At 33.8% G+C, this 27184-nt stretch overlaps 1 protein-coding gene across 1 annotated transcript; it reads left to right on the top strand.

Annotated features, from left to right (window-relative positions):
• On the top strand, nucleotides 1-27177 carry LOC144838046 (phytanoyl-CoA dioxygenase domain-containing protein 1-like). The gene is made up of 9 exons (XM_078693404.1): nucleotides 1-140; nucleotides 4107-4259; nucleotides 13868-13943; nucleotides 17967-18070; nucleotides 21034-21118; nucleotides 21992-22117; nucleotides 23525-23635; nucleotides 25847-25973; nucleotides 26674-27177. Exons 1-9 carry the CDS (start codon nucleotides 114-116, stop codon nucleotides 26717-26719), a joined length of 855 nt encoding a protein of 284 aa, XP_078549530.1. The 5' UTR covers nucleotides 1-113; the 3' UTR covers nucleotides 26720-27177.
• Nucleotides 27178-27184: the final 7 nt, after the last annotated feature.

The following is a 27184-nucleotide window of genomic DNA, read 5'->3' as shown; positions in this document are numbered from 1 at the left end:
CGCGGATTGCTCTCGCATGCAAAGAGTGTAGGTGGTAGACTATCTTTATGGCAATGAATGCCTCTTGGACTGCTGACCACTGACTGACTGCCTCGAATATATTATTAATAATAATGTCAACAGCAACTGAATGTCAAAAGGTTTTTTTTCATATTAAAAATAATTGCATTATACAACTTTATATTTATAATTAGGCAGGCTTGTTACCGATTGCTAGTAGAGGGCCCATAGGCCTTTCTATAATAAATATAATTAGACGTCGACAACAAGGCTAATAAATATAGATAGGTGGTACTACTACTAGGGTAGCCTATTTATAGGGGAATAGCATAGGCCTTACTCTTGTTAGCTAAGTCGCCCCATATAAAGTCGCCCCTTACACCTTTTTCATGGATTTGACTGTAGCTTCAGCATTCCAATTTGATTGTTGGTGATAAGGACGTGAGCTGTATTTTATGGTGAACTGCCAGTTATGAGTGAACTGTTTAAAATCGTTGGAGGGGAATGTGGTCCTCCATCGCACCAAAATACCTCTGGTACACCATTAGTTACAGAATATTTTATTCTTAGCTTGTCAGTCGTAGCTGATGTAGTAGTATCTTACCCATATCTTCGATTTGGCCAGTCCTTTGGGCAATCAACTACGATCAGATAATTTCTACCATTCACAAAGGCAAAATCTGGTTGGTTAGGGTTTCTGGATCAGTGGTTCTCTGGGATTTGACAGGTAAGTTATCCTGACAAAATTTACAATGTGATGTCATGTTCTGTATATCTCGATCAATGTTTGGCCAATATACTATCATACAGGCTCTGTCTTGAGCTCTTCGAACATGATGAAGCTTGTTTAGCATGATATACAATATCTTCAACTGACAAGTCAGCTCGACTACACCAGTATTTTCTTTAGATTATCAGGCATACTCTTCTTTGTTGCTGGGAATCCATCTGTAGATACCATTTGTTTCAGTGTCTGATATTCATTGTCATTGTTTGCTGGCTTTATCAGCGTCCACACTGTCCGTGGCTGCTCGAAAGGCGCGCAAGGTATAGTATTGGACTAGATTCTTGACCGTTATTTATTCAGCTATTGGTTCAGCTAATTCATCTGCAAATCTTCAAATTTCAAATTCTTTATTTGCAACAAAGTAAACATTGTCGAATTTACAATATCAAAATAGCAATAATAAATATTTAAAATTACAAGTACATTGCAACATATAAAAATGAAATTAAAATATTTAAAACATAATAAATGATAAAATATTTAAAATTTATGAAACAAGTGCTGTGAAACATGAGTTTATCGGCCTAATGTATATAACATTTTTGTTTTATCTTATTAATTATTAAAATCGCAGCTCAGTATACCACCAGGAGTCCCCAACCGGGAGCCAGGGTTCCTTAGACCACTTCCTGCTCATCTCCAGAAGTCAGTCCTTGAGATAGGGTAGCTTAAGGAACTCTTTGGCCTCCCCGCAAGGGACCCCTGGAAGTATACAACCAACTGCACGTTTCTGAAGTTTCTCAATGGTATCGGCCTGTTTGTTAGTTAAGCCAGTGTACCAAAGAAGGCATGCATATTCTATAACTGATCTAATAACAGTACAATAAAAATATCTTGGAGTCTGCGGGTTTAGGCCAGCTCGATTTAGTTGTTGCAAAAAATAGATCCTCACATTACACTTTTTAAAAATATAGTCAATATAACCTTGCCAGGATAAGTAATCTTGGATAATTACTCCTAAAAGTTTGGCATGATCGACTTTTTCAATTTCAAGTTCATTTATAACAATTGAAGGTAGGTTAGTTTTAAAACGTTTACAACTTATCAGGAGTTTTCTTCTCGACCATTCATATATGTTATCACATGCATTTTGCAAACTTCTACTGTTATTTGAGATGATAGTTTCTGAAACAGTCGTATCATCCGTGTATTTAATCAATGGTAGGTTTACATTAAGACTGCTAATGAACACTAGAAACAGGACTGGTCCTAACCAAGCACCCTTTTAGAAGACAACCAAGAGGAAAAATATTTTGTAGGTAGCTATAGGCATAGCTTGGTGTTGTCTTGTTGCTGAATTAATTGTTTTTCTTTTTGGGCAGAATCTGTTATACAAATTGGGGAAAACCTTGTATTTGCACTTAAAACTTGCAGTTCTTTTATTTGTTTACCCTTTCACGATCGATCGAAAGTGGGTGCATCACATCACAATATAAAAATATCATTCCTCGCGCGATGCGCGATTAAATTATTAAAATCACCTTATTTTTTACATTTTTAACCATTTAAAGAATTTTTGCAATTTTTAGGTTACTATAGTATTTATTTTTTTACATGAAATGTAGTGTGTGACCTTAAATTAAGTTGAAAAAATGTAGGTGTTGTGGCTTTAATAAAAGGTGTGGTAACAAATACTTTTTTCTGCTTCAGGATTAAAGACACACAATACAATGCTTGACGTTATTTTTGTCATTAACCCATTATAAATCGTATCGTAAATAAGCAATATGCTCAGTTATATGTGCGTAAATGTCAATAAATTACAATGAAAATGTTTTAATAAGAGTATTTTACAAGTAATGTGATACTGTATTTGATTGAAATTTTATATCGTACATGAGCATGAAAAAATATGTAATTACAGTGTGCGAGCAGCTGGGGGATACAGTCTCAGTAAATAACATTACAGTACTTTAAAGCTCAGGTACAGGCATGAATTTTAAATATAATATTTGGTTAATTGTACATAAATCAAATATTTGTAACAGAAATCAAGATGAAAAAACGTGAATTTCCCTTAATATGGTCAAATACAAAATTTGGCAAAATTCTGCCATAAAAACCAGAAAGACTTTTTTTCAGTAGTTAGGTAGTTAACCTAATGTAATAACATGTCTGGTGATGGGCTGGTGATTCCCTAGAAGGTGATAAAAGATGGTGGATATACGGTGGATAATTTTTTCCATAGCATGAAAATAAAAATCTGAAGTTGAATAAAAATACCAGAAATGTAATATTCAAGTTATATTACCTATATTTAGTCATCTGATAACATTTTTTACCACACCATTTATTTTTCATAGCTTTTTAAAATGCCTCTCTATTTACAAAATTTGTGTACAAAAGAATAGAGATTTTACTGTGTAATTTGAACTATCCCCCCACTGATAAGAAAGTGCTTATTTTCAACAAGCTTGTGTAACACAAATAAAATCCCAAAAATTATGAAACATAGGGGAAACTATAGATCGATAATTATTGGAATGTATGATCAATAGAAATTTTTTGCCCGCACCTGGCCTTTAAACCAAATACAGTAACTAGTCACAAAAACTAGTCAAGTGAATGGCTACCAGAGTGATCGGCTACCAGAGTGATCGGCTACCAGTAGTGCAACCTTTTTATTTAAAAAAATGTCAAATACTGTTTGTTCTTCTTTCTTGACTTACAAATTGTGACGTAAAAAATAAATTTGACACAAAAAATAAATGAGTTTATTGAAAATAGTGCTGCTGTGGACACAGCCAATACTGTACTGCGTATTCGAAAACGAAAGCATGTGGTCCATACAGTAGTGCGTCTTGCCGCTCGACTGGAAGTCGAGTGTTATTTTTGTAAACAAGAATGAAATAGTCTGTGGCCTACTGATGTACTGAGAACAAAAATATAAAACTATAGTACTGATCATATTGTGGGGTAGGGCCGTTACTACCTAAGGTCGTAGTGACCCACATACCCCAACATTCCAATCAAACAATTATTCTATACACATCAGGGAAGCTTCCCTGATACAAACTATTTACCATAGAGGAAGGATTTGACCATTATTCAATGATAAATGCCTACGTTGACAGCCAGACTACATACATCTCATAGACTCTGTTCTCCCAGACGTGCTTTAGGGTTTGAGCATGCCTAGTGCAAGTTTCCAAATACCCATTTTTTTCAGTTGTAGTAAGTAATAAGCTTCTGCATGTGATACACTTCTAAGCTTTCGTCCTCTTGAATATTAGAATTATTTTGTTATATACATTTTAACAGTAATTGTAGGTGTTATTGTATTGTATTTTACTGTAATAATTTATACTATACTTTTTAGTTTGAAGAAGATGGATATCTTGTCATTGATCAATTTTTATCAGAAGCTGATATCAAAGAATTGAAGGCGCAATGTTATGATATTGTCCAAGAAATGAAACCAAATGAACACACAATACAAACATTTTCAACAACTGAAGATGACCAGAATAAGGTAATTTTATATAATAATATGGGAATTTATCATACTGTAGATTATCTATTTCATGTATCCTGTTTTTTTGTACCAAATATAGTCTGTAATGGAAAATAAAAACATAAGTTTTAAATTGACCTATTTATCCTGGTAGAAATACTGTACACCATGCATATTTATATTGTAAATGTAATTAAATAGTTTGTGAAAAAATGACCAGAAGTAAAGTTATTGACCTTTGGCCTAATAAACATGAACTTGATGTATGCATTTATTTTTTTGAGCATTTATCGGCAATTATGTGTGGTAGGGATTAAAAAATGGGTTTTTACATATTATATCACTTTTGTTTCTCGAATATCTAATTATCAAATTCACATATTTGGTTTTTATGTATATAGATATTATATACTTTATAGTGTAAATAAGTAAACACATTTATCAACTTCGGAAGATAGTAAAAGTTACAGTAGAATTCAGTGCACTGCAATAATAGTTTTGCTCGGGATATGAGAAGCAATCTTCCAATACTAACATTGACTGCCATTTTGTAGTCATCGCCAAGCCAAGGAACCAATTTAAGGAGTGAATACACTCCCTAAATTGGTTCATGAGTGACCAAGTAGGGGTTTTTGATGTTTACAGCATTTTATGATTATCTCCTTCTAGATGCACACACAAGCTACTAAATGTTTTTAGTTTAATTTTCTTTTTAGGAGTCCACAACCAGACTTTGCTCACAAACTTAAAAAAACTTCATCTCTGTTTAACATAATTCTTGACTTCTTTTGAAATTATTACCGAGACAATGTTGAAAAAAGTGTTGATTTTGTTATGAATGTATTTTAATAAAATCTTGAAGGATTTGTGTGTTTTGCATTGAAGAGTGAGTTCGATCCCCTGAAAAACAAGGAAATCCATCTTTTAAGATAATATCTAGTCAGTCGTTACAGAAGTTGTGGCAAGGTAGTTAGTAATAGTTTTTTTAAGGGAAACCTCATCTTGAGTAATGCCAACAAGACCACCGACCCATTTTAACTGTTTTTCCTTCTGTTCTATAGCCGAATCCGGGAAAATAGCACTATTTAAATGAGGAATTTTTTCTTTACATTCCAATTACATTCTTTTAGTCTCTGTTATTGGGTCATCTACATCAAGCCAAGCTGGTTCATTTGTCTATCTGATGTTATTACCACAAAATAGTTCTCCTCGAGGTTGTTGTTTGTCACCTCTGTTGTATGTACTATATACTAACGATTGTATATCCCATTGCCCAAATACCTAAATATGCAGACAACACAGTAATTGTAGGACTGATGCACGGTAATAACGAAACTCACTATCAGGAATCCGTCTATAAATAGACACAATGATTTATGCAGTCAACTAAAATTAGCACCCTGTGAATTACTTCTGAAAGAGAAACCAAATTTTTGATTTTTGGACTCATTTAAACAAACCCAATTTGTGTTTTGTATGTAACATTAAGGTTGAGGGAATGTACAAAGAGGAACCATTTTTTTCATGTTTTATAGGCCTATAAATAATATACCACTGAATACAGTAAAACATTTGTGATTTAATACTTTGTTAAAACTGTCACTGTCATAGTCGATTGAAATAGTAAAGTACATGTGACGATACACCACTACAAGGGGCCTCCCACACTCACAGTAATACAGTTTATTTGTATACTGTATATTTCGGTGTATAAGTCGCACTTTTGACATGCAAATTTGAACATATCGTCACCTCGTTGGGTAGGCCTGAGTAGGCTAGGCCTAGATACAGTGTACTTACGTAACGGAAACCTGCTTCTGCCTAGTTTTCAAGGCATTTTAGCGTGATGTTATACTAAATATGATGAAAAGATTTGTTCATTATAGAGCTGTTTTAGGCGCTCCGATAAAATTTCATTTGTAAACGTTTACGATTGGAATAGTATTTATTTTTATACGCACGAGTGCCGACCGCCCTTCTTGGCGGCCACATGGTGTACGGTATTCGACTAGTATATTCTCCAGGTGATTATAGCATGGACCTAGCGTACACACTTCTCGGATACATGGATACTAATCGAAAACGATTGTCCGTGAAAATGTGTGCCCTCTAACAAGTTAGAAACAACTTGTTGAAGCTGGGCGCGGCCGAGCCTAGGTAAGAAAAAACCTAAATAAAGGACGCTGTTGTAGATATAACAAAATATATTATTACAATAATATTGATTACAATTTTAAAAAACATTGTTTTGATGAAATATAAAGTGCGTCTTATACATCGACGATATAAAAAAAAACGATATTTTACTCTCAGTTAGGGGGTGAGTCTTATACACAGGTGCGACTTATACACCGAAATATACGGTATATGTTTATATTATATCTAACAGTACCAATACTCACAGAAGAAATTTGCGATTCAAATGGCGACCAAAAGTGGTTAATAGGTATTTACAGTATTGTATAGTAGTATTTATTCTCTAAGGGCCCATAAATTTACCTACTTGTGTTAAACCTATACCTCCATGGTTAAACCAAATAATTTGGAATGTTCCATTCATCTCAAATCAATACATTTGTATAAACGTATATTAAGTCTATCAAAATAGTATTTTTTAAAGAAAATCGTCCTGTCTTCAACATTACGATGCTGTACTCGAGCTGATCAACCAGTTTTCAGCCATTAAAAACAATTATCCTAGGAGGAGATACTGTAGGATTATTGTGTGCGGGTATTTTTCAAGATGGACATCCATTATGAAATACCCCTATTATTTAGGGAAAATCATTGAACCTAAATTTGTTTTAATCGTCAATAAAATCGAACGTTAGTAATATAAAATGCCCTGACAGTTCCTTTGCAAATTCTAATTTTGAGTGTAGCCAAGTTCTAAACTCCTCTTTTCATGCTGTTTTCGATCCCGAGGATACCACATCCATCCCTGAACCTTCTTACCATTTTCATGGTCCACCACTTGAAAGCATCCAGATAACTATGGATGATGTATCTTCTGAAATAAAGAATTTAAAGGCAAACTCCTCTCCTAGACCTCATGGTGTTCATCCAAGTGTTCTAAGGAATGCGAAATATCCCTTACCTTGCCTATTTTTCTGTTATTCCAAAAGCCTCTTACCTCTGGAGAGCTCCCAAATGATTGGAAAGATGCTCATATTACACCTATTCATAAAGGAGGTTCCCGAGTTGAACCATCTAACTACCGTCCTATAAGCCTTACTTCTGTTTAAGTTTATAAAAAAATCTATTTGCACCATCTTGAATCTAATAATTTACTGAGCAAACACCAACACGGTTTTCGGTCCCGTCGATCCTATCAAAATTACCTAACTTTTAGAATTTTTCCAAGATTTACTAATGCTAAGGACGATGGTGACCCAATAGATATTATCTTTCTTGATTGCAGAAAGGAGTTTGACACGGTACCGCATATGCGACTTATGTCCAAACTTAAGGCAAATGGTATTCTTCTCCAATGGATTTCAAATTTTCTTAGTCATAGACGTCAATGTGTCTCAGTCAAAGGATCCTTTTCTTCATGGCTTCCAGTTGTTAGTGGTGTGCCTCAGGGCTCCGTCCTGGGTCCTGTTTTATTTCTGGTGTTTGTGAATGATCTATTAGATGATCTTAGATCAAGCGGTAAATTGTTCGCAGATGATGCCAAAATTTACAGACGAATACGTACCCCAAATGACAGTGTTATTCTTCAAGATGATCTTGAGAAGGTACAGGTTTGAGTCATAAATGGTTGTTGCACTTCAATAAAAAGAAATGCACAACTTTGCATGTTGGACTACGAAATCCTCAACATTGTTATTCATTATTCTCCTACATAAGATTTCTCCGGGAAAATATATATAGTACAGGAAAGATATGCTCGGAATCAGTAAAAGGTTGAAAAAATTGCAACAGAATTTTTTTCACCACAATGCATTTCTATAAGGTCCCTATATGAACATACTAAAAGTCTAGAAAAATCCAGGTAGGGGAAATAGGTTTTTTTAAACAAAATGGCCGCCAATGGTGAAAAATGTCTAAAAATTAACAAAAAACATATATTGTATATCTAATTACCACTTGATAGCAGTTTTTATAATGCTTTTTATATTTCTTTAGTGTCAAACATTTAAACTGCAATATACATATTAATTTAAGTGCTATTTAGCAGCAAAAACACACATTTAAGTATCAAGATATCACCATAATAATAGACAACGTAGTCCTATGCATTATAATGCAGGACTACGGTGTCTAATAAAACAGTTCATTTACAATAGAATTATACAATCTTACAATCTATTAATCCATTCATTTTCATTGTCCAGTTATCATCCTCTGTCTATAGGTAGGAATTAAGCATGTGCTGATGCCGTGGTATTGGTAAATTTGTCATCAATGGACACATCACGCCATTTGTAACTTTCCATCCCCCAGTCTGTGGGTTGAAGAGTATTTTCTATCCACTGCTGTACCATGGTAATATACACGCAGGGAATGACATTTTGCAGCATTTGTTGTTGGGGGAATAGACTTTATTTCAAGTGCTGTTTTGCTTTTTGCTACTTTCTCCCAGAACGTATTCCTCCATGCGATGGTTTCTTTTTTTTTGGAGATGTTTGGTTTTACAGAGCCTGTAAGCATAGCCCAGGTGTTATGACTTTTTAAGACTAACACCTTTTTTTTAACCAAATAGATGGGATGTAGCATCACATCCCTGGATTCCATATATAAAAAGCAAATTAATTTTTACAGAGCTTCACACCAAGGAAAGACTTTACATGCATTCACAGTGCTCCCCCATCGAGAACATACGGTATTAAATCAATGAATGAAGCAACCGTGACAGAATATTAATTTAAGAGGAAAGAACATATTATTACACATGGGTCAAAATCAACCATATTCATCAATAGAGAAGCAGTGCACATTCCCTCACATATTATACTATTTCATCATTGATGGCTATGTGAGACAGTCATACACAATGCATCATTTGTTGAAAAAGAACCTTGTACTTTTCCTGCAGCCCTCTTTTACTCCATTGACTCTATACACACTGCTAGACTACTACTCAGAAACCTTCATCTCACTGCCCACTGTATGTTATCAATGGGGGAGCACTGCTACATCAAACCTCTTGGCCCGAAACAGCAACATTTCAAGACATTTATTATGTACCATGTATGTTTGTTACATTATGTGAAGGCAAAGTAAACTCTTGTGTTTAATGGCTATAATTATGGGCCGTAAGTAAATTTGGTTTAGGAAAAGGTGTTGGTCTTAAAAATCATCACATCACAGTTGGAGTTGTATGTCAAATTCTGTAAACCAAACAGTTTAAAAAAAAAAAGAAAACATTGCATCAGGAATTTGGCATTGGTATATGGAGGGAAGTCAATGAAGACTTTAGACAGCCTACTTTTCTTTGAGAAAGTTGCAAAAAGCAAATCTATTCCCTTGCTGCAAAATTTCATTTCGTGAGTCTTTATTACCAGGTATAGCAGTGGATAGGAAATACTCTTCAACCCACAGACTAGGGATGGAAAGTATTGATGACAAATTTACTACCAGCACCAGAGAAACTATTAAAGTTGATTAGATGTACCTGTAAATAAGGTTGTAGTAAAATGAATTGCAGTTGCAGAAAATATGGTTTGGACTGCTGCTCCACTATTTTTTAAGAATGCCACGGCATCAGCACATGCTCAATTCCCCACCAATAGATGGAGGATGAGATACTGACAAGATGAAAGTGAAATTACCGCATTTATTTGAATAAATGCCCTTGGTGGTTGATTTTTAAGGAGGGTAGTGAGGGCGTGTAATCGTCGTGAGGAGTTTATTCGGAGAGGCGTTTATTTTTGTGGGTGTAATGTGGTAACATGTATAATCAAATAAATACACCCTTTAGATATGAACAAATACAACACCATCATGTCATTCAGTGAATTCTATTACAAATAGAGATGTGTTAAAACACAATATTATGTATAATATGCATGTGGCGGGGCGTACATTCGACGAAATAAATTCAAAATGATGTCCGATGGGGGGCGGGGGAGGGGGTGCGGTGGTGTAGGTGATTCAAAATGATGTGTTATTGGGGGGGGGGGGGTGGCGTTTATTCGATTTTTCTAAATGTAGCGTTTATCCGAATAAATACGGTAATAGATTGTAGTCCAGTGATGGCGCAAGGATTTTCCCGATAAGGGGGCTGGGGGGAGGGGGGGAGCGCAGCTAGCATCAATTGGCTGGGCCATCAATGGGAGGGCACCCAGAAGTTCCGACAATATTATACCAGTAAAGGGTAGTTTTAGTCACTTTTAAAAATGAAAATCCTTGAAACAGCACTCAATGGGGTATTGTTTTATATTAGGAAATATCATCATATTGTCTACATATACTCCCGAAAATAGCCAATTGGGGAGAGGAGGGGGGGCGGACAGACTCTCTCACCCTTCCCATATGATCTCCCATCCCTATACCCCTCCCCACTGGCACCACCAATGTTGTAATATATTGTTATAACAGTACAAATGTAAATTAACTGATTTATTATTAGACACCGTAATCCTATGCATTAAGCATAGGAAGGACTGCGTTTTATATATAACAATAGGGATATACCTAGATACTTAAACATTTGTTTTGCGGCCATTTTCTAATTAACAACACTTAAAATAATGTGTAGGCCTATATTGTAGTTCAGATCTTCGAAACTGTAAAGAAATATAAAAATCATTGTAAAAACCGCTATAAAGTGGTAATTAGATCTACTATTTATGTTTTTTTGTCCCTTTTTAGGCATTTTCGACATTGGCGGCCATTTTGTTTAAAAAAAACCTATTTCCCCTACCTCGATTTTTCTAGACTTTTAATATGTTCATATAGGGACCTTATTGAAATGCATTGTGGTGAAATAAATTCTGTTGCAATTTTTTCAACCATATTTCATAGTTTTCCTGTACTAATATATATTTTTGTGTGTCTTAATGCTGTGTGTGATTTAGGCTAATTTCACTACAAGCATGTGAATGCGAATTTGGTGTAATGGTTATGCAACCAGCCTTTCAACCGACTAACAATAGAACAGCAACGCCAAAAACAAACGAGTGAATTTGAAAACTACTCGTATCAAAAAACCTGTAAATTAAATCAAATAATTATGTTTTAAAATTACAATTCACAAATTATAACTCTTGTCTCTTGTACAAAAATGAAGTTTTTTTGGACAAGTAATTAGTTTGAGAAAATGCAATTTTAGTTTACTTGTTACTTTAAGACTGCTCGCCGGTTTTTGAAAATTCTGTCCTATCTCAACACTAGGGCTAGCTAATTATTGGGTAGATAATTAAAGATGTATTGTCCCCCAAAAACATGAAAAATGAAGATTAATTAAATCAGACTTTGAATAGGTTATTTTGTTGTTTTAATAAAGTTAATCACTTCTGAAGAAAAAAAAACGAAAAAAAATCATGTTTTCACTTATGAAATAACATAATAAATGGTTAAATTCAATCAAAAATCCATTGGCTGGCAGCCAATTTGACCATTTTTTGCTTTAAATTCCATTTTTTTAGGTATAACTTTTTTTTTTTAGATCCAATTTTTGGTCGAAGTAAATAACTATTATATGACATTAAAATGGCATATTCAACAAAAAAAATTAAAAAAATTATTTTTCAGGGGGACAATACATCTTTAAAGTAGCTACCATATGGTACCAAACATGATTGTAGATATATCAATCTTAGTTATACAGTAAAATATTGATTGTTTCCAATTTTATACATATTTGACCTCAAATGACTCCTAAAATATATGTTCCACTAAACCAATTTTGGTAGATTTTGAAAATAAAATATTCCAATAACTACAGAATCAGAAAAAAAATCAAGTTTGGAAACTATTGCAATTTGTTTTGGGTCTATCTACTGATTGCTCGAAGTAACTGTTTTTTTTTTTTTTTTTAAATTAACAAAATATGCACATTTAAAAAAGAAAATTGCTTCAAAATTAAAAGATTTTCAATACAGGTTGGGTAACAATGGATAGCATATTTTATGTGCTTTCTTTTGATACCAAATATTCATTTTTTAAATATAAAAATAAATAAATTATGCACATTTTCCAAAACATTAGCTTAATAATTAAGCATTACAAACAAGTTGATATCAGTAATAGCATTCATTTGATACCATGCATGTTGTCTATTGTCATCTTAAAGAATACTTTAACAGAAATATTTGGGGTCAAAGGTCAGTAAAAGCGTTTCTTGTCATTTTTTCGCTAAAAGTTGTGTTAGATCAAATATAAATATGTATATTCTGAACAACTTGACACCAAAAACAAATCTTTATGTGGATAGCCATTTTGGCACACATCCCATGTTGTTCCTTAGGGCCAAATTATCATATAACAGTTGAGAGAAATGCATACAAATCTTACTCCGGTCCTAGACTACAAGTATTTCAGTCAATGCCTTCCAAAGTGATAGATTTGTATTGGCTTTTGTGCTGAACTGAGTTGATTTGTATTTTTAATTACATACTGAAGATTAAATACACTATCAGATAACTTGTGCGAGTTTATTATTTCATTTATTTAACTGGCTAGACAGTAGAAATCTGAATCCATTGAAACTGAGTTTCAATCTTTCATGCTGGTACTCGGATCATATATTATAATATCTTATGCTCTATGGGCGGCCATTAGGGCCAAAATAGATAAACGTTGCCATACGAACAATTCCGCTCCGGTATTGACAAACAAATATTGCCGTACCGTACGGACACACATTGCCGTATGGTTAAATTGACATATAGTTAAATTGCCGAAAGGACAAAAATTGACGCAAGTACAAAATTGCCGAAAGGACAAAAATTGGCGTAAGGACAAATTGGCGTACAGTCTAACTAAATTTAAACGTTGAGGGCATCATGCATGATGAAACGAAACATGAAACTTTTCTGTGAAACTTTAGATTGATTAGAGTCATTAACTCCGAGTATTGTTCAAATTGTATGGCATCTCTCTACATAATCCATCTAAACTATATTGCACTTGATTTAGATTAATTTCCTCATTTTCAAGAGAAGTTGCATGGCGCTGAATTCTGTTTCCAAAGTTTGTTACAATTCTCGCTTCCATGATTGTTTTGTTAACCTTCCCCCTCCCTTCGGCCCCCCCAGCAGAGTGGTTTTAGTCACAGGGTTTTTACTATGTTGCCCTCAACGTTTAAATTTAGTTTGACTGTACGCCATTTTGTCCTTACGGCAATTTTTGTCCTTTTTTTACGGCAATTTTATCCTTACACCAATTTTTGTCCATACGCCAATTTAACCATACGGCAATGTGTGTCCGTACGGTACGGCAATATTTGTTTGTCACTCGAAAAATTATGTCTTTAACGCCATTAGTTTGGCTTACGGGAGCGGAATTGTTCGTACGGCAACGTTTGTCTATTTTGGCCCTAATGGCCGCCAATAATGATGCTCAGATAAATAAATACAGGCATGTCAGGTTTAACATGCATGTTTAACAGGAAATCAATTTCTTTGTTTTATATTTAGTACACAACAATTTAACAATCCTTGAGTTTGTTTTTTCAGAAAAGAAACCGTTATTTTATGGAAAGTGGGGACAAAATACGATTCTTTTTTGAAAAGGGTGTGCACAATGAAAAAGGTAATAATTTGACCCTACAGTACACAAAAACACACATATATTTGTAGACCACTTGAAGTGTTCTTACTTATGCTATCTGACTTTAAAAGATTGAAAATCCTTCATGTATAACTGGATTCCTCTTTGATATATATATTTTTCCGTAACGTTTAAAATTACAAATTGAAAACTTTATAAAATATTACATTTAAAAAGTTTAAAATTTTACGAAAGTTGACTTGAAGTCAACTTTCGTAAGTGTAAGCGCAAGGATCGTAAGAACCAGCCAATCAGTGACGAGGATTATGTGACGTTGGCAAGAAGGTCAAAGCTTGGAAAGGTGAAAGTACCGTATATAAGAATTGTTGACAATAAATAATACGTAAATAAACCTGAACCACGATGTTGTTCAATTCGTGATAGAATGTAATAATTTAGGTGGATGAAATACGAAATAGATGTGAGAACTACACAAAATTGTCTTGCTTGTTACTTATTATAATAATAAATACGATATAATGGGTAAAAATAATACACACAGACGGACTTAATTAAAAACGTTATGGCAATAAAATTTCATAAAATGGTTAGAGAACAGTGTCATCATCAGGAATAATGGATAACAATACGTTCACCTGGCATATAGTTTGCATTCAAAAGCAGGTGGGGAAAAATTACGTAATGATTTTGTTTTAATTGTAGGATGAAGGTAGGTTGGGTAATAAATTAATAATATATATTTATTAAATTCACCGTAGTGTTTGCTTGAATCTAAACACAATTTATAGGCCTATGATAATTTGATGATGAAAATAAATAATTATTAGCCTACATCATTTGAATTATCTATTTATAAAAAAAGGAAATGAAAACCGGGTTAAAAAAAACCAATAGATAAACTGTATATGTATATACTGTATGTATTATAAAATAATTCTCAGAATAAAAAGATTAAATTTGTCGGCGACTATCAAAAGAAGAACTGATAAACATTTTAATTAATAACTAATTAAGATTATGTAAAAAAATACGTCATAGCCTCACTGCACTGTTGTTTTGGAAAATGGCCTCCTCTTTTCGCGCGGAATTTATGAGCCAATCAGAAATCATTTCTTGTTAACACGTCATATGTGTTGTAATCGCAAGGAAAAATTTCAACTCGACGTAAGGGCAAGAAGGACAGACTTTGCGATAAATTCAACTTTCGTAACGACGGAATCAGCACATGTAATAATCTAAATTTTTTGACACCGTGGAAGGGAATTGGAGACCCAACCACATATTATCCAAGAATACCATGACTGTTCATAATAAGAGAAAACCTAACAGTTAAAGCCCCCTTCCCTACGTTTTTTAGATCTAATTTAAGATCACAAACTATATTTAATGTAAAAATAATACTATATGGTCCTATTGCGATAACTTTTTTCGTCTTTAAACGGTTAAAAATGTGAAAAATAAGTCGATTCTAATAATTATAGCGGCCCGCTATAAATCCCAAAATGCATTGCGCGCGGATTGATATTTTTGTTTTTCACCTGTAATTCGCCCACTTTTCGATCGATCGTGAGGCCAAAACAAATGGAAGACTCCTAACTTTTCAGCGAAAATACCGGGTTTTCCCCAATTTGTATCAACGGAGTCTGGCAAAAATAGAAAGACAATTAATGCAGCAACTATACAACGTCAGGCTAGGTATATAGCGTTCGTACGTTACCGATGTTTACCAGCTAGGCCTACAAAACTAAGCCTAGCTAGGCTAGGCCTAAGACCGTCCACGAGAGGTCGATCGCTGCGAGCTACTTAGGTAGTGCATTGTTTCTCACTTTTTATCATAATTTACCATAAAACGTACATTTAAGACAAGGAATGACATGGTTTAATGTTTTTAAAGTGATATATATGTATTATTTTCCAAAAAACGTCCAAAATTGCAGGGAAGGGGTCTTTAAGGGGAGTAATAAATCCACTGCCTCACTCGGTATGGATCCATGGTGGACCAGATCGTAATACTGCTACAGTCAATAATTCCGAGCAAATAAAAATTGCAACTTGGAATGTCAGAACTATGAGGCACGAAGGAAAGAGTTAGAGAGAAAAAGATTAAACATTGATGTTTTAGGAAGATTTCGAACAGTGTCGTCATTACTATTGCAAGACCATTTAAAATTACATTTAAAAAAAAGTTAAAATAATATATTTGACGTCTCCTGCTTGTATCGTCCTTTGTATGTCTCTTAGAACTCTTAAGCTTTTTATGGAAATTGGAAAGATTACCTAATGTGAAAGATCACATTAGGTAATCATCAGCTACCAATAGCCTAGGCTAGGCCTAGTGCACGTGTGGAGATAAAATGAGGTAATAAAGCTTTTCTTGAAGCTGAGTTCACACAAACCACCAGCAAACTTCGGACGAAAGCATGAAATCAGAAAAAAATGTCCACTTGCGACTTGTAAAGCCGAGTAAAAGATGTATTGTCCCCCAAAAGCATGCAGATTAACTGACTTTGAACTCATCACTTGACACTTTGTATGAGTTAGGCTATCTGTGCAAATTTAACATCATGTATATAAAAATATGAATCTGTGAACTGGAGTAAATATGTTTTTAGTGCTGAATTGTGTCATATTACTAGTATACTGTATGTATGGGACCCACGTTTATTTTAATTTTGATTAATGATGATATCATCAAAATTAACACATGAAGATAGCAATTTCGGAAGAAAATCAGGAACATATAAAGCATGCTGCGCTCATTGAATGTTATGACCTGTAACAAAGAAAAACAGGCATATTGTTTAAATTTAGGTGATCTATATTGACGTTGGAAAAGTGGGTGGTCACCATGCATCTTGAGGAGCTACAATATATATAATTATTAAAGGACTCAAAATATACAAAATTTCTAATTTTAGAGCACACAATTTTTTAAGTTTGAAAATTGAAATGGCATATATTCAACAACAACATTTGAAAAAAAAATGTTTTCATGGGCCGGTACAATAAATTAACAAAATGGGACCATCAACTTAAATATATATATGCATATATTTTATTCAAAATGTTAACCTTTTCAACGTAAAATGTTACAGTTTCAGCCTTTTGTCTATTTGTATCATTGATCGTCTGTTTTTGGACAATAAATATACCTGAAATAGAGACAACTCAAATTTTTGACCGATTCTTCTGAAGAAACCATTCTCAACTCTATCTCCATCTCTCCTATATATCTCCATCTCTCCTATATATCTCCATCTCTCCTATATCTCCATCTCTCCTATATCTCCATCTCTCCTATGTTTTTTTACACACATGAATGAATAGTATAAACATTGTGAAATAGTAGACCTACTGTACACTAGCTAGCTATTGTAGGCCTAGTCAGCCTACTACTAGAAAATTAACAATGCCTACATCATGATCAAACATTGGTGGCACACATGAAAAAGAATTCAAAAATCGTAAATCCGCTTCTAATTTAAAATATGAAACAAAACATAAGTCTCCAGGACCTCAGCCCCGCCATGTTGGAGGCTGAGGTAAGAACATTTTTGAAAATAGTGCTCCTATTTTAACAAGGGTCTTGACTTTAAAGTCAGAATTTAATATTTCTTAAACTAAAGTCAATTTAAATGTTTATTTTAATTTGCCACCAAATGACGCATGTTCGTCTGTCCACAATGACAGGGGCTAAAAGGACCAGTACACCGGGTAATCCCCTACTCTTTAGAAAGATGTACTGGGTTCTTTAAAGTGCACACTCATAGCCAGATGTGTACACTGGACCTCCAGCTTTAAGTCCGTATCTGAGAAGATTTGTTCTACCACCAGAGTGGGGTGCCTTGAACCTGTATAGCTGAGGTTTGCGGCGCGTTGCGGTGTATATAAGAATAAATACTGCATGAAATTGGTGGATAAATAGACATTGTTTTCACTAACCTGATAACTACATGTGAAAATGTAGTAAAGTAGTATAGTTGTTTTCATTTAAATAATTGCTTTACTGTGCGTATTTATTATTTGTGGATGTTTTTACTGTAGGTGAACTGACTACTAATAAGCATCAAGCTTTAAACAAGATTGGACATGCTTTACATGAGTACTATCCTGTGTTTAAAAACGTCACACACTCTCAAATGATTCAGGTTAGATTTTGCAATTTCATATGGAATTTTTTAGTTGCATTTCTAAATACACTATACGGTAGGTCGTATAATTTACGATATAAATAATACAGTGTAAAAATATGCAGTGTATTTCTAAATCAGGTTTAATGAAAAGCCACTCTGCTAACCTAAGTAGTGTTGAAAGTTCTCTCATTTCTAGGCCTAGCTTAGTTGGGCTTAGTTTTGTAGGCCTAGCTGGTAAAGAGCGGTAATGTATGAACATCGTACGCTAGCTATAGGCCTAGCCTGTGACGCTGTCACATTGTTGAATTAATTTTCTTTCCTTTTTTGGCAGACCTGGTATTTTAACTTAAAAGTTACGGTTCTTTTATTTGTTTACCCTTTTACACGATTGATCGAAGTGGGTACATCACATCACAATGTGAAAATCAATCAATCCGCACGATGCATGTTGGGATTTATAATTATTAGAATCGACTTAATTTTCACATTTTTAACCATTTAAAGACGAAAACAATTATCACAATAGGTCCATATGGTATTTATTTTTACATACTGTATTTACATAAAATGTAGTGTGTGACCTTAAATTAGGTAAAAAAAACGTAGGTCTAGTGTCTTTAATCCTAGAAGAAAATTCATCAAATTTATTAATTATTGATCTAGCATTATCATCCATACTAACGGAACATCATATTTACAAGTAGTTAGTCCACACACACCTACTGTACGCACGGAGCTCTGCCGAGACAAGCTGGTCACACACATAATGCACTAAGAAGGCACGCCGACTATGCTAGAGTTTATATACAGTAAACAAAAGGCTCATTTGCATATACAGGTTTCAGATGCATAAGGTGTAAGTGTAGGTTGACACCACTATTGCAGTGTAATACGAAAAGGTCAACAATTGCGGCCTACATGAATTGCAAATAAAAAAGAGCAAGAATCTCCATTCAGAACACAAATTACAAGTTCTCAAACAAACACAATTAAGAAATTGGCACAAATCTTCAAACAAGGAAAACAATCCACCAAAAATTAGAAAAATTACGAGATTTAAACCAACACATTACAGATTACAGCAGCCGCTCAGTGGGCGCATAATACAAATATGAACTCTAGTAACACCATTATGGAACAATACTATTATGTGAACAAGACTATAAATAATGTTAGGGTAGGGCCCCAAGATGGATATTTTCACAAAAGGTTTGCATTGTGTCAGCCTACCATATCCCAAAAATGAACCGTATAAACAATTATTAATGACAGGTATGTGTGCTTGCTCATGATGCACCTCCCTCAAGAAATTGCTGGTATAGTATTCAGCAAATGTTGTACCCTTTCTATAAAAGGTTTGAAATATTTATTTACAGGTACCAGCACATGTCTTACTTCCTGGCATACAATACCCTTGCTTTCAATGTTTATCTATATCATACAGGTATCAGCAAAATACTAGTATTGTTGGTCATTCCATGTCAAATCAACCAAGACTACGATGTAATATGTGAAAAACCAAATAACGACAAAGGAAATTAGCCTTATAGACCAGGAGGAAATCAAGATGGATATCATCCGGCTCGGAAATTTGTCGGATCATATTTTATATACCATTTTAGGCTGATTCCAAATGTTATATGGGCGGTTTAGGGTGCCGTTTTAAAAAGAAACGATCTTTTGTGACCAATTTTCACATACTTCTCAGTCTCTCGATTCCGTGTCGTTGCTGTTTACATCGATAACGTGACCAAAATCTTGCCATCTGTCAAACATATTTGAGAAATGATAAGCCAGATAGTTATATACTATATTACTATATTAAATTTGTGAATACAGTAGAAAAACAAATTTAATTTTGTTAACAATAATTATAAATGCTATAACTTCATTGCGTGACTTATTTATACCTTTGAAATATTACCAGATTGAGGGCGTGGTTATTTTGTATTTTACTTTACTTTATTAAAGGTGATAAGATTTAGTTAAAAGAAACTATAATCAAAGCTTAACACCAATTTGCATAAAAAATAGTATAATTATGAAATATGCCATACTGTATGTTGAAATAATTAATTTAAGGTAATATGAAGAAAAATTTAAAAAGAACGATGATAAATGCCACGCTGTAAGTTACGTTAACTGTTGAGAAAGAAAAATATGTTCTAAATATGACACACATGAGCCTCCCCAAACCTCAATTCCATACGTTAAAATAGGAAATATAAATAGTGTCTATTACCCCTTTCACACCAAAACTCTGCAGTGATCTCTGGAGAGACACTCCAGGATTTGTGACCATTCAAAACGTTGAGAAACTCCTGAGATATCCCATTCACACCAACCCTAGGGTTTTAAAATAAAATTGTAAATACCGCCCTCTATTTTGTTTGTTTACATAGCGACGATCGAATCATTTTAATTGATAATATTTTATAGATTTTTTTTTAAATATTTGTAAAAAACAAACAGGAATAAAACTGAACTTCAAAAAACTCCAAAATTTCCAACTTACAAGAATTTTTCCACAAAATATCTCAACATTTTCTACTGTTGTTACGTCAGTGGTTAAATTTTGTTACGTTAGTGGTTAATGAAGTTTGTTATGTTAGTGGTTAAACTGTTGTTAAGTTAGTGGTTAATGAAATTGTTACATTAGTGGTTTATTTTGTTATGTTAGGGATTAATGTTACATTAGTGGTTGATTTTTGTTACTTTAGTGGTTAAGTTACATTAGTGGTTGTTTGTTAGTGGGTGATACTTTTATGGAAAAAGGGTGACCACAAAAATCGTCAAAAAAAGTTTGTCAAAAATAGATAGTTTTATTGCAGGTAAGTAATATAGGCATGTAGTTAATCTGAATCTGATTTTGTTTGTATAGCTGTTATTCATTAGATAAAGAAATTTAGTAAGTATAACCTCCAGCTATACATTGTTTTATTTTACTGTATATTCTTCTATTCTGTTTCTAATTCTAGAAAGTTGCGAAGAATCTAGGCTTCAAGAAACCAGTAGTTGTACAAAGTATGTACATCTTTAAACCTCCTCATGTTGGAGGAGAAGGTAAGAATTTATCTTTTCAATTTTATAATTATGACAATTGTTAATGTATGATTATGAGTTTCAATTTAATTGAGTAAAAATGTTTTATTGGTCTTTCTATAAATGCTGCATGGACAGGTATAGCATTTCATAAAATATATAAATGAACTACAAAAAAATATTAGAATAACACATATAGATCATTAAAACACATTGTATAATAATACAAATTTGAAAGTTTAACAAACGCTGTTAAAATACATATAATACAGCTAAAATGGATTAAAGCACAGTAGTTTGCTAGAAATCAAATTTTGTTCTATATTTATAACCTTTGAATTGAACATGTGTTTCATTTGGTACAAATGAGTTTTATGATGACATCGCAGCCTATGTTGGTGGGCATATTGTAATTCCAGATATTTTGAAGAATTGCAATCTCCGCCGGGAATAAAAAAATAAAAGGAATCGTGATAAATATCCGTCTTGTAGTTTTGACCTAAAAATTAGTAAAATAATAAAAAGCGGTCCAGAATTGCGATCCTGGTCTGGATTGCCTCTAAAATTGTATGTCTTTAGTTTAAATGTATGTCTGTAGTTTAAATGTGGTAAAGATCCATTTGTAGTTTTGACATACAGCTTAAAATTAGTAAAATAATAAAAAGTGGTCCAGAATTTATTGGAGTCGTCAGTGACCACATATTTAAGTCTGTGGTTTAAAGATCCGTCTTTTAGTTTTTATGCTAACAGGAGGAGGTAATAGATTATTAGATGATGTGTTGGATCATTCATGATTTTGTATTTTCAGAGTGTCATTGTCAGAGATTTGTCTACATTTTACCATAATTAAGAAGCTATTTACCAAGGTCTATCAATGTTTTGTTTTTTGTCTAGTTGTGCCTCACCAAGACTCAACCTTCCTTTACACACAACCAATGAAAATCATGGGCTTTTGGATACCACTGGAAGATTGCACAGTGAATAATAGCTGTCTTCAATTCATACCTGGCTCCCATAAGGGTAATTTTATTAATTTTTGTTGGTATATGAAAGAAAATATTATTACATAAAACCTGAAACTGTTAATTTGAGCCCTTGTGATTAAGAATTATAATATTTTGTTATGCTTCATATCAATCATGTGTTTCATTATTAGACCACTCCACTTAAGTAGTTTTTACCCATTCAGGTACATACAGTATGCTTAATTCGTTTTGATAAACCCACAATTCTCTGGTTGTTTTCGCGCCGCGCCTCTAGGCAGTTATATTCCCAGAGGACATAATCAATAAGAGCTTTATCAACGCGAAAGCTACGGCTGACATTTTTGGAATTTTGTAAACTCTACTAATTTATAGGTCCAAACTGCTGGACCCAAAAGACGTCTCTATGAAGGCTCATGGTTGAACGATTTTTTATTCTTCCCTTCGCTTGGTTGACGCGAATCGGCACACTGCGAAAGAATTTTCTCATGTGCGTGTGCCGTGAAGTCGCATTGTCTTTGAGGATTACATGTCCAACACACGTCGGAAAAATAATGTATTGAAATTCTTTGAATGAGGTTAAATAAACACTCTTTTTTACATTTTGTAAAAATAATGCATAATTACTTTAAAAACATTAAACCAGGTAAATGTACGTTTTATGGTAAATTATGTTAAAAAGAGAGAAACAATGCAGTACCTAAGTAGCTTGCAGTGAATGACCTCTCGTGGACGGTCTTTAGGCCTAGCTAGGCTTAGTTTTGTAGGCCGAGCTGGTAAACATCGGTAACGTACGAACATCGTACACTAGCTATATGCCTAGCCTGACGTTGTATATTTGCTGCATTAATTGTCTTTCTATTTTTGCCAGACTCTGTTGATACAAATTGGGGAAACCCAGTATTATCGCTGACAAGTTAGGAGTCTTCCATTTGTTTTGGCCTCACGATCGATCGAAAAGTGGGTGAATTACAGATGAAAAACAAAAATATTAATCCATGCGCAATGCACGTTGGGATTTATAGCGGGCCGCTAAAATTATTAGAATCGACTTATTTTTCACATTTTTAACCGTTTTAATGACGAAAAAAGTTATCTCAATAGGACCATATAGTATTTATTTTTACATTAAATGTAGTTTGTAACCTTAAATTAGATCTAAAAACAGCAGTGAGTGTGGAAGCATGTAGTAGAAATAATGTGAACAACCTTACAAATACTCTCTCTCCCCTTCTCTCTTATATATAGATAATAAACAAAAGAGTTTGATTGTCTACCAACCAACCCATGTCTCGAAAATCTATTTGCTGTTAAAAAGATAGTTGATTGATTTATAATAAAAGACGATCACTGATCTTGATCAGGTCCAAATCTTAATCCCAAAAAATGATAAAAATCACCATAGATAATACAATTTACTTATTTATTTACTTACTTATTTCAGATGGAGTAAGTAGAAGGATGATTCGAACTGAAGATGGTTTATCTACAACCTTTGTGGGTCCTCAGCTTGTATTCAACAATGATAAATTCATTCCAACTGAAGTGAAGAAAGGTACCATTCGTATTTAAATACAGTAGAACACCTAAGAGGACAGCTTCAGTTAAAAAAAACTGAAATTGTCCCCTTAATTTAAAAAATAAACAATGTTTATATTGTTTAAAAACATTCTTAAATTACAGTTTAGTCCATGGGCCAGACATTTTTTCGGTATCAAATAGGTGGCAAATCCATTTTTGGAAAGGTTATTATGTCTAAATTTCAGAAATCTATGATAACAATGTCAATTCTACAGCTTAATAGTCATTTTTTTTCGTGCCGCGGCTTTAGCCAGCTAAAACCCCAGAGGACATAATTAATAAGAAACTGTATCAACGCGAAAGTTATATATCTAAGGCTGACAGTTTTAATATTTTGTAAACTCGACTAATTGATAGGTCCAAGCTGCTGGACCCAAAAAACGTCTGGGAAAAGAGAGTCTATGAGAACTAGCGACCATTGTCTGAAATTACCAGTTCTGGTATTCCTACCAGTTGCAGTGGCCTTTCAGTCATAAGTGGTTTATAAGTGGTCATTTCTACTTTCTGCGCACTGTGAACATTCGTTAATCATGTCCTCTATTTGAACACTAAATCCATACCGATGACTTTGTGTGTTCTCTGCATTTCGTTATGCCTAGGTGACCTTCATGGAGTTTATCCAAGATATCAGCAGTAAAAAAATGTGGAAATTTCGAGGCGATCTCTTTTGAACAATAATGATTAATTGCGAATCCCCAGTAGGGTTTGACTAAGTCTGGAGTGTCCGTCTTTTATCTGCTCTAAGCTATTATCTGATGCTAGTATAGTGTCAATAATAGCGTCCACATACATCATTTTTTCCATTTCGAAAATATCACACTTTACAGAGGCGCTCTCGACAATGTGTCTGGGTTATTCAGTTCTTTCCCTGGAATGTGTACGATGCTATACATGAATCGCATTAATTGCATTATAAAACGTTGGATATGCAGCGGTAGTAATGAGATCAGTGGTTTGTAGTCTGTCTCTATCAAGATTCGTTTTCCTATGATGAAGTCGCCTCCTTCACTATTTGGGTGTACCGCTGCTCTGTTGTCATCTGGTGTCATTGCTCGCGACACATAAGCAACAGGTCTCCTCAGTCTGTCTTTTAACTGCGCTTAGTCTATAGGAAGATGCGTCCACGGCAACAACTTGTTGTGATCATAGAGATTGAGTGTAGGACTGGAACTATCTAATATCTTTGAAGGCTTGTTCTTGTGGCGGTCTCCACATCCACATATTGGTTTTTAGTAGATCTATAAACTTTACTTCTGACTGCGAGAATTCGCATTCGCTGAAGTTCTAAACAAACCTTTGGCATTAATGTTATCGCTACTCGTTTAGGAGTTGACAGCGAGTAGGGGTTTGCATTCTGTTTTAGTTGAATGTCATATTTACCCTGGTTTACCAGAGTCTATGAGATTTAGGGTTGGGTGTTCATGGAGTCCCCCCCCCCCCCCCCCCCCACTTAAATTTTACAAGGTGCCCTATTTTAGAGGGAATAAATATATATATATAAAATAGAAGTACTCAACAAAAAAAAACAAATTTCCCATGAGATCAAATATAAATAAAAATGTATCCGGATATATTGTACCACCACAAAACACTGCAGACACCAGAGACCTGAGACACAGAGTCTCTGTTCTCGAAAATAGAGACCCCAACAAAAAAGTCTCAATATTACGTTTATACGGGGTCTTTGAAAACAGAGACCTATATATATAACATAATATTGAGAATCTTTTGTATTGAGGTCTCTGTTTCCTAGAAATCTTAAAAATAGAGACCCCTTATAAACGTAATATTGAGTAAGTTTTTGGTATGGTCTTTGTTTTCGAGATTTTCTAAAAAATAGGGATCCCCTAAACGTAATATTGAGTTTTTTCAAGGAAAATAAAAAACAGAGACCTGGCTTGTATTAAACTTGTATTAAACACAACACACATACAAACAATACAATGTTGTTTATTATCTCAAATTCTCAGATAAAATCATCAACTGAATTATTATAATTTGTATTTATTTATGCTCTACAATGAGATGAAATCTCTCCTCAACTCAATTACTTTTTACTGAAAATCATTTCTTTTCCACTCTCTTTTTGTAAATGTTGATCATAATCTAGTTCCTTAAGCATCTTACTAAATATAGTGGCTTTTCAAAGTTTATTACTATATTTTTATTCGTCATTTTTTTAAAGGATCTCTAGTTTTGATTCATGGTGAAGTTATACATAAGAGTGATCATAATCACTCTGACAAATCCAGACATGTTTATACATTTCATATTGCCGAGACTGAAAACACCGAGTGGAGCAAAGATAATTGGTAGGTACAGTAACATTCATATTTTTATAAAAATGATTGAATTTATATTTCTTGTAATAAAAATAAGTTACAATAATAAGTGTGAAAGTGTGTCTTGAATCACTCCAGCGGTGGATCCAGGATTACCGAAAGAGGGGCTTAACTGTAGAGTCACAACACCAATATGATGGGGACTCTCACATTATTATAAATGTATTAATTTTTATTTTAAATAAGAAAACTGAGGCAGGTCCACTAGCCTATTAAAAGGTGACATTTCCCCCTATATTTTGAACAAAGGCGGATCCGGTCGCCAACCAGTCACGTAGTATACGAGGCACAGGCCCCCCACGGTGGGGCCTGGGACGAAGCGCGAATTTTGTTAAATGACGCCCCTAGTTGGATCGGAAATGTTACTCCTGCACATAAAATTCATGATAAATGGCACCTATAGTTGGCCGGAAATGACACTTTGTTAAAGACTAAATTAGCACGGCGCTGAAACAATGTGTTTTAATAAAAATTAAAAGTATTTTTCTCTTGCGCTTTTTTTCTTATAGTAGGATAATTTTTTTGGTCCAGATTTATAGGGAGGGAGTGTGTCCCCTCTGGATCCGCCACTGCACTCCCTCATAATTTATAAACTCTAACTGAAGAGAATCAGTTTATGAGAAGAATAATTATTTAATGTTTAAGGTTATACAATGTTTATTACTTTCAGGTTGCAAGAAACCAACAGCCTGCCCTTTACCCCTCTATATCAGTGAATAATATAATCAATATAGACTAAAGGTATTTTTATATATTTACTGTATTATTATTATCAATTTCATACAGTATATTTTAAATAAATATAATTATTTTAAAGATGGTGTGCATATTAAGAAATACAGTAACCATTTTTAATTAGATTAGTTTAATACAAACCCTCTTTATAATGTTTTTATGCTGCCAAAATGTAACCTGTAAATGTAGCTGTTGACAAAAGCCACACAGATAAAAGAACATAGTTACAAATTTGAAATACAATGATTTAGTCAATGATTGTAATTGTTCTAACAACATACTAACTAATCATGTTAGACTTTGAAATGTAAATCTGCAGAATATAATTCACTTGACTATATATGCTTATGAAAAGATTTAAATTTTAGTTGATATTGAACTAGAAAATCGCAAGAATGCCAGCTTTCATTCCGAGAGAAATTGTGTAAACCTCTGCATCATTGTTG

Source organism: Antedon bifida, chromosome 3 (assembly GCF_963402885.1).
Source record: "Antedon bifida chromosome 3, ecAntBifi1.1, whole genome shotgun sequence".
Lineage (NCBI taxonomy): Eukaryota > Metazoa > Echinodermata > Crinoidea > Comatulida > Antedonidae > Antedon > Antedon bifida.
This window is presented reverse-complemented; position numbering and strand designations above follow the sequence as displayed.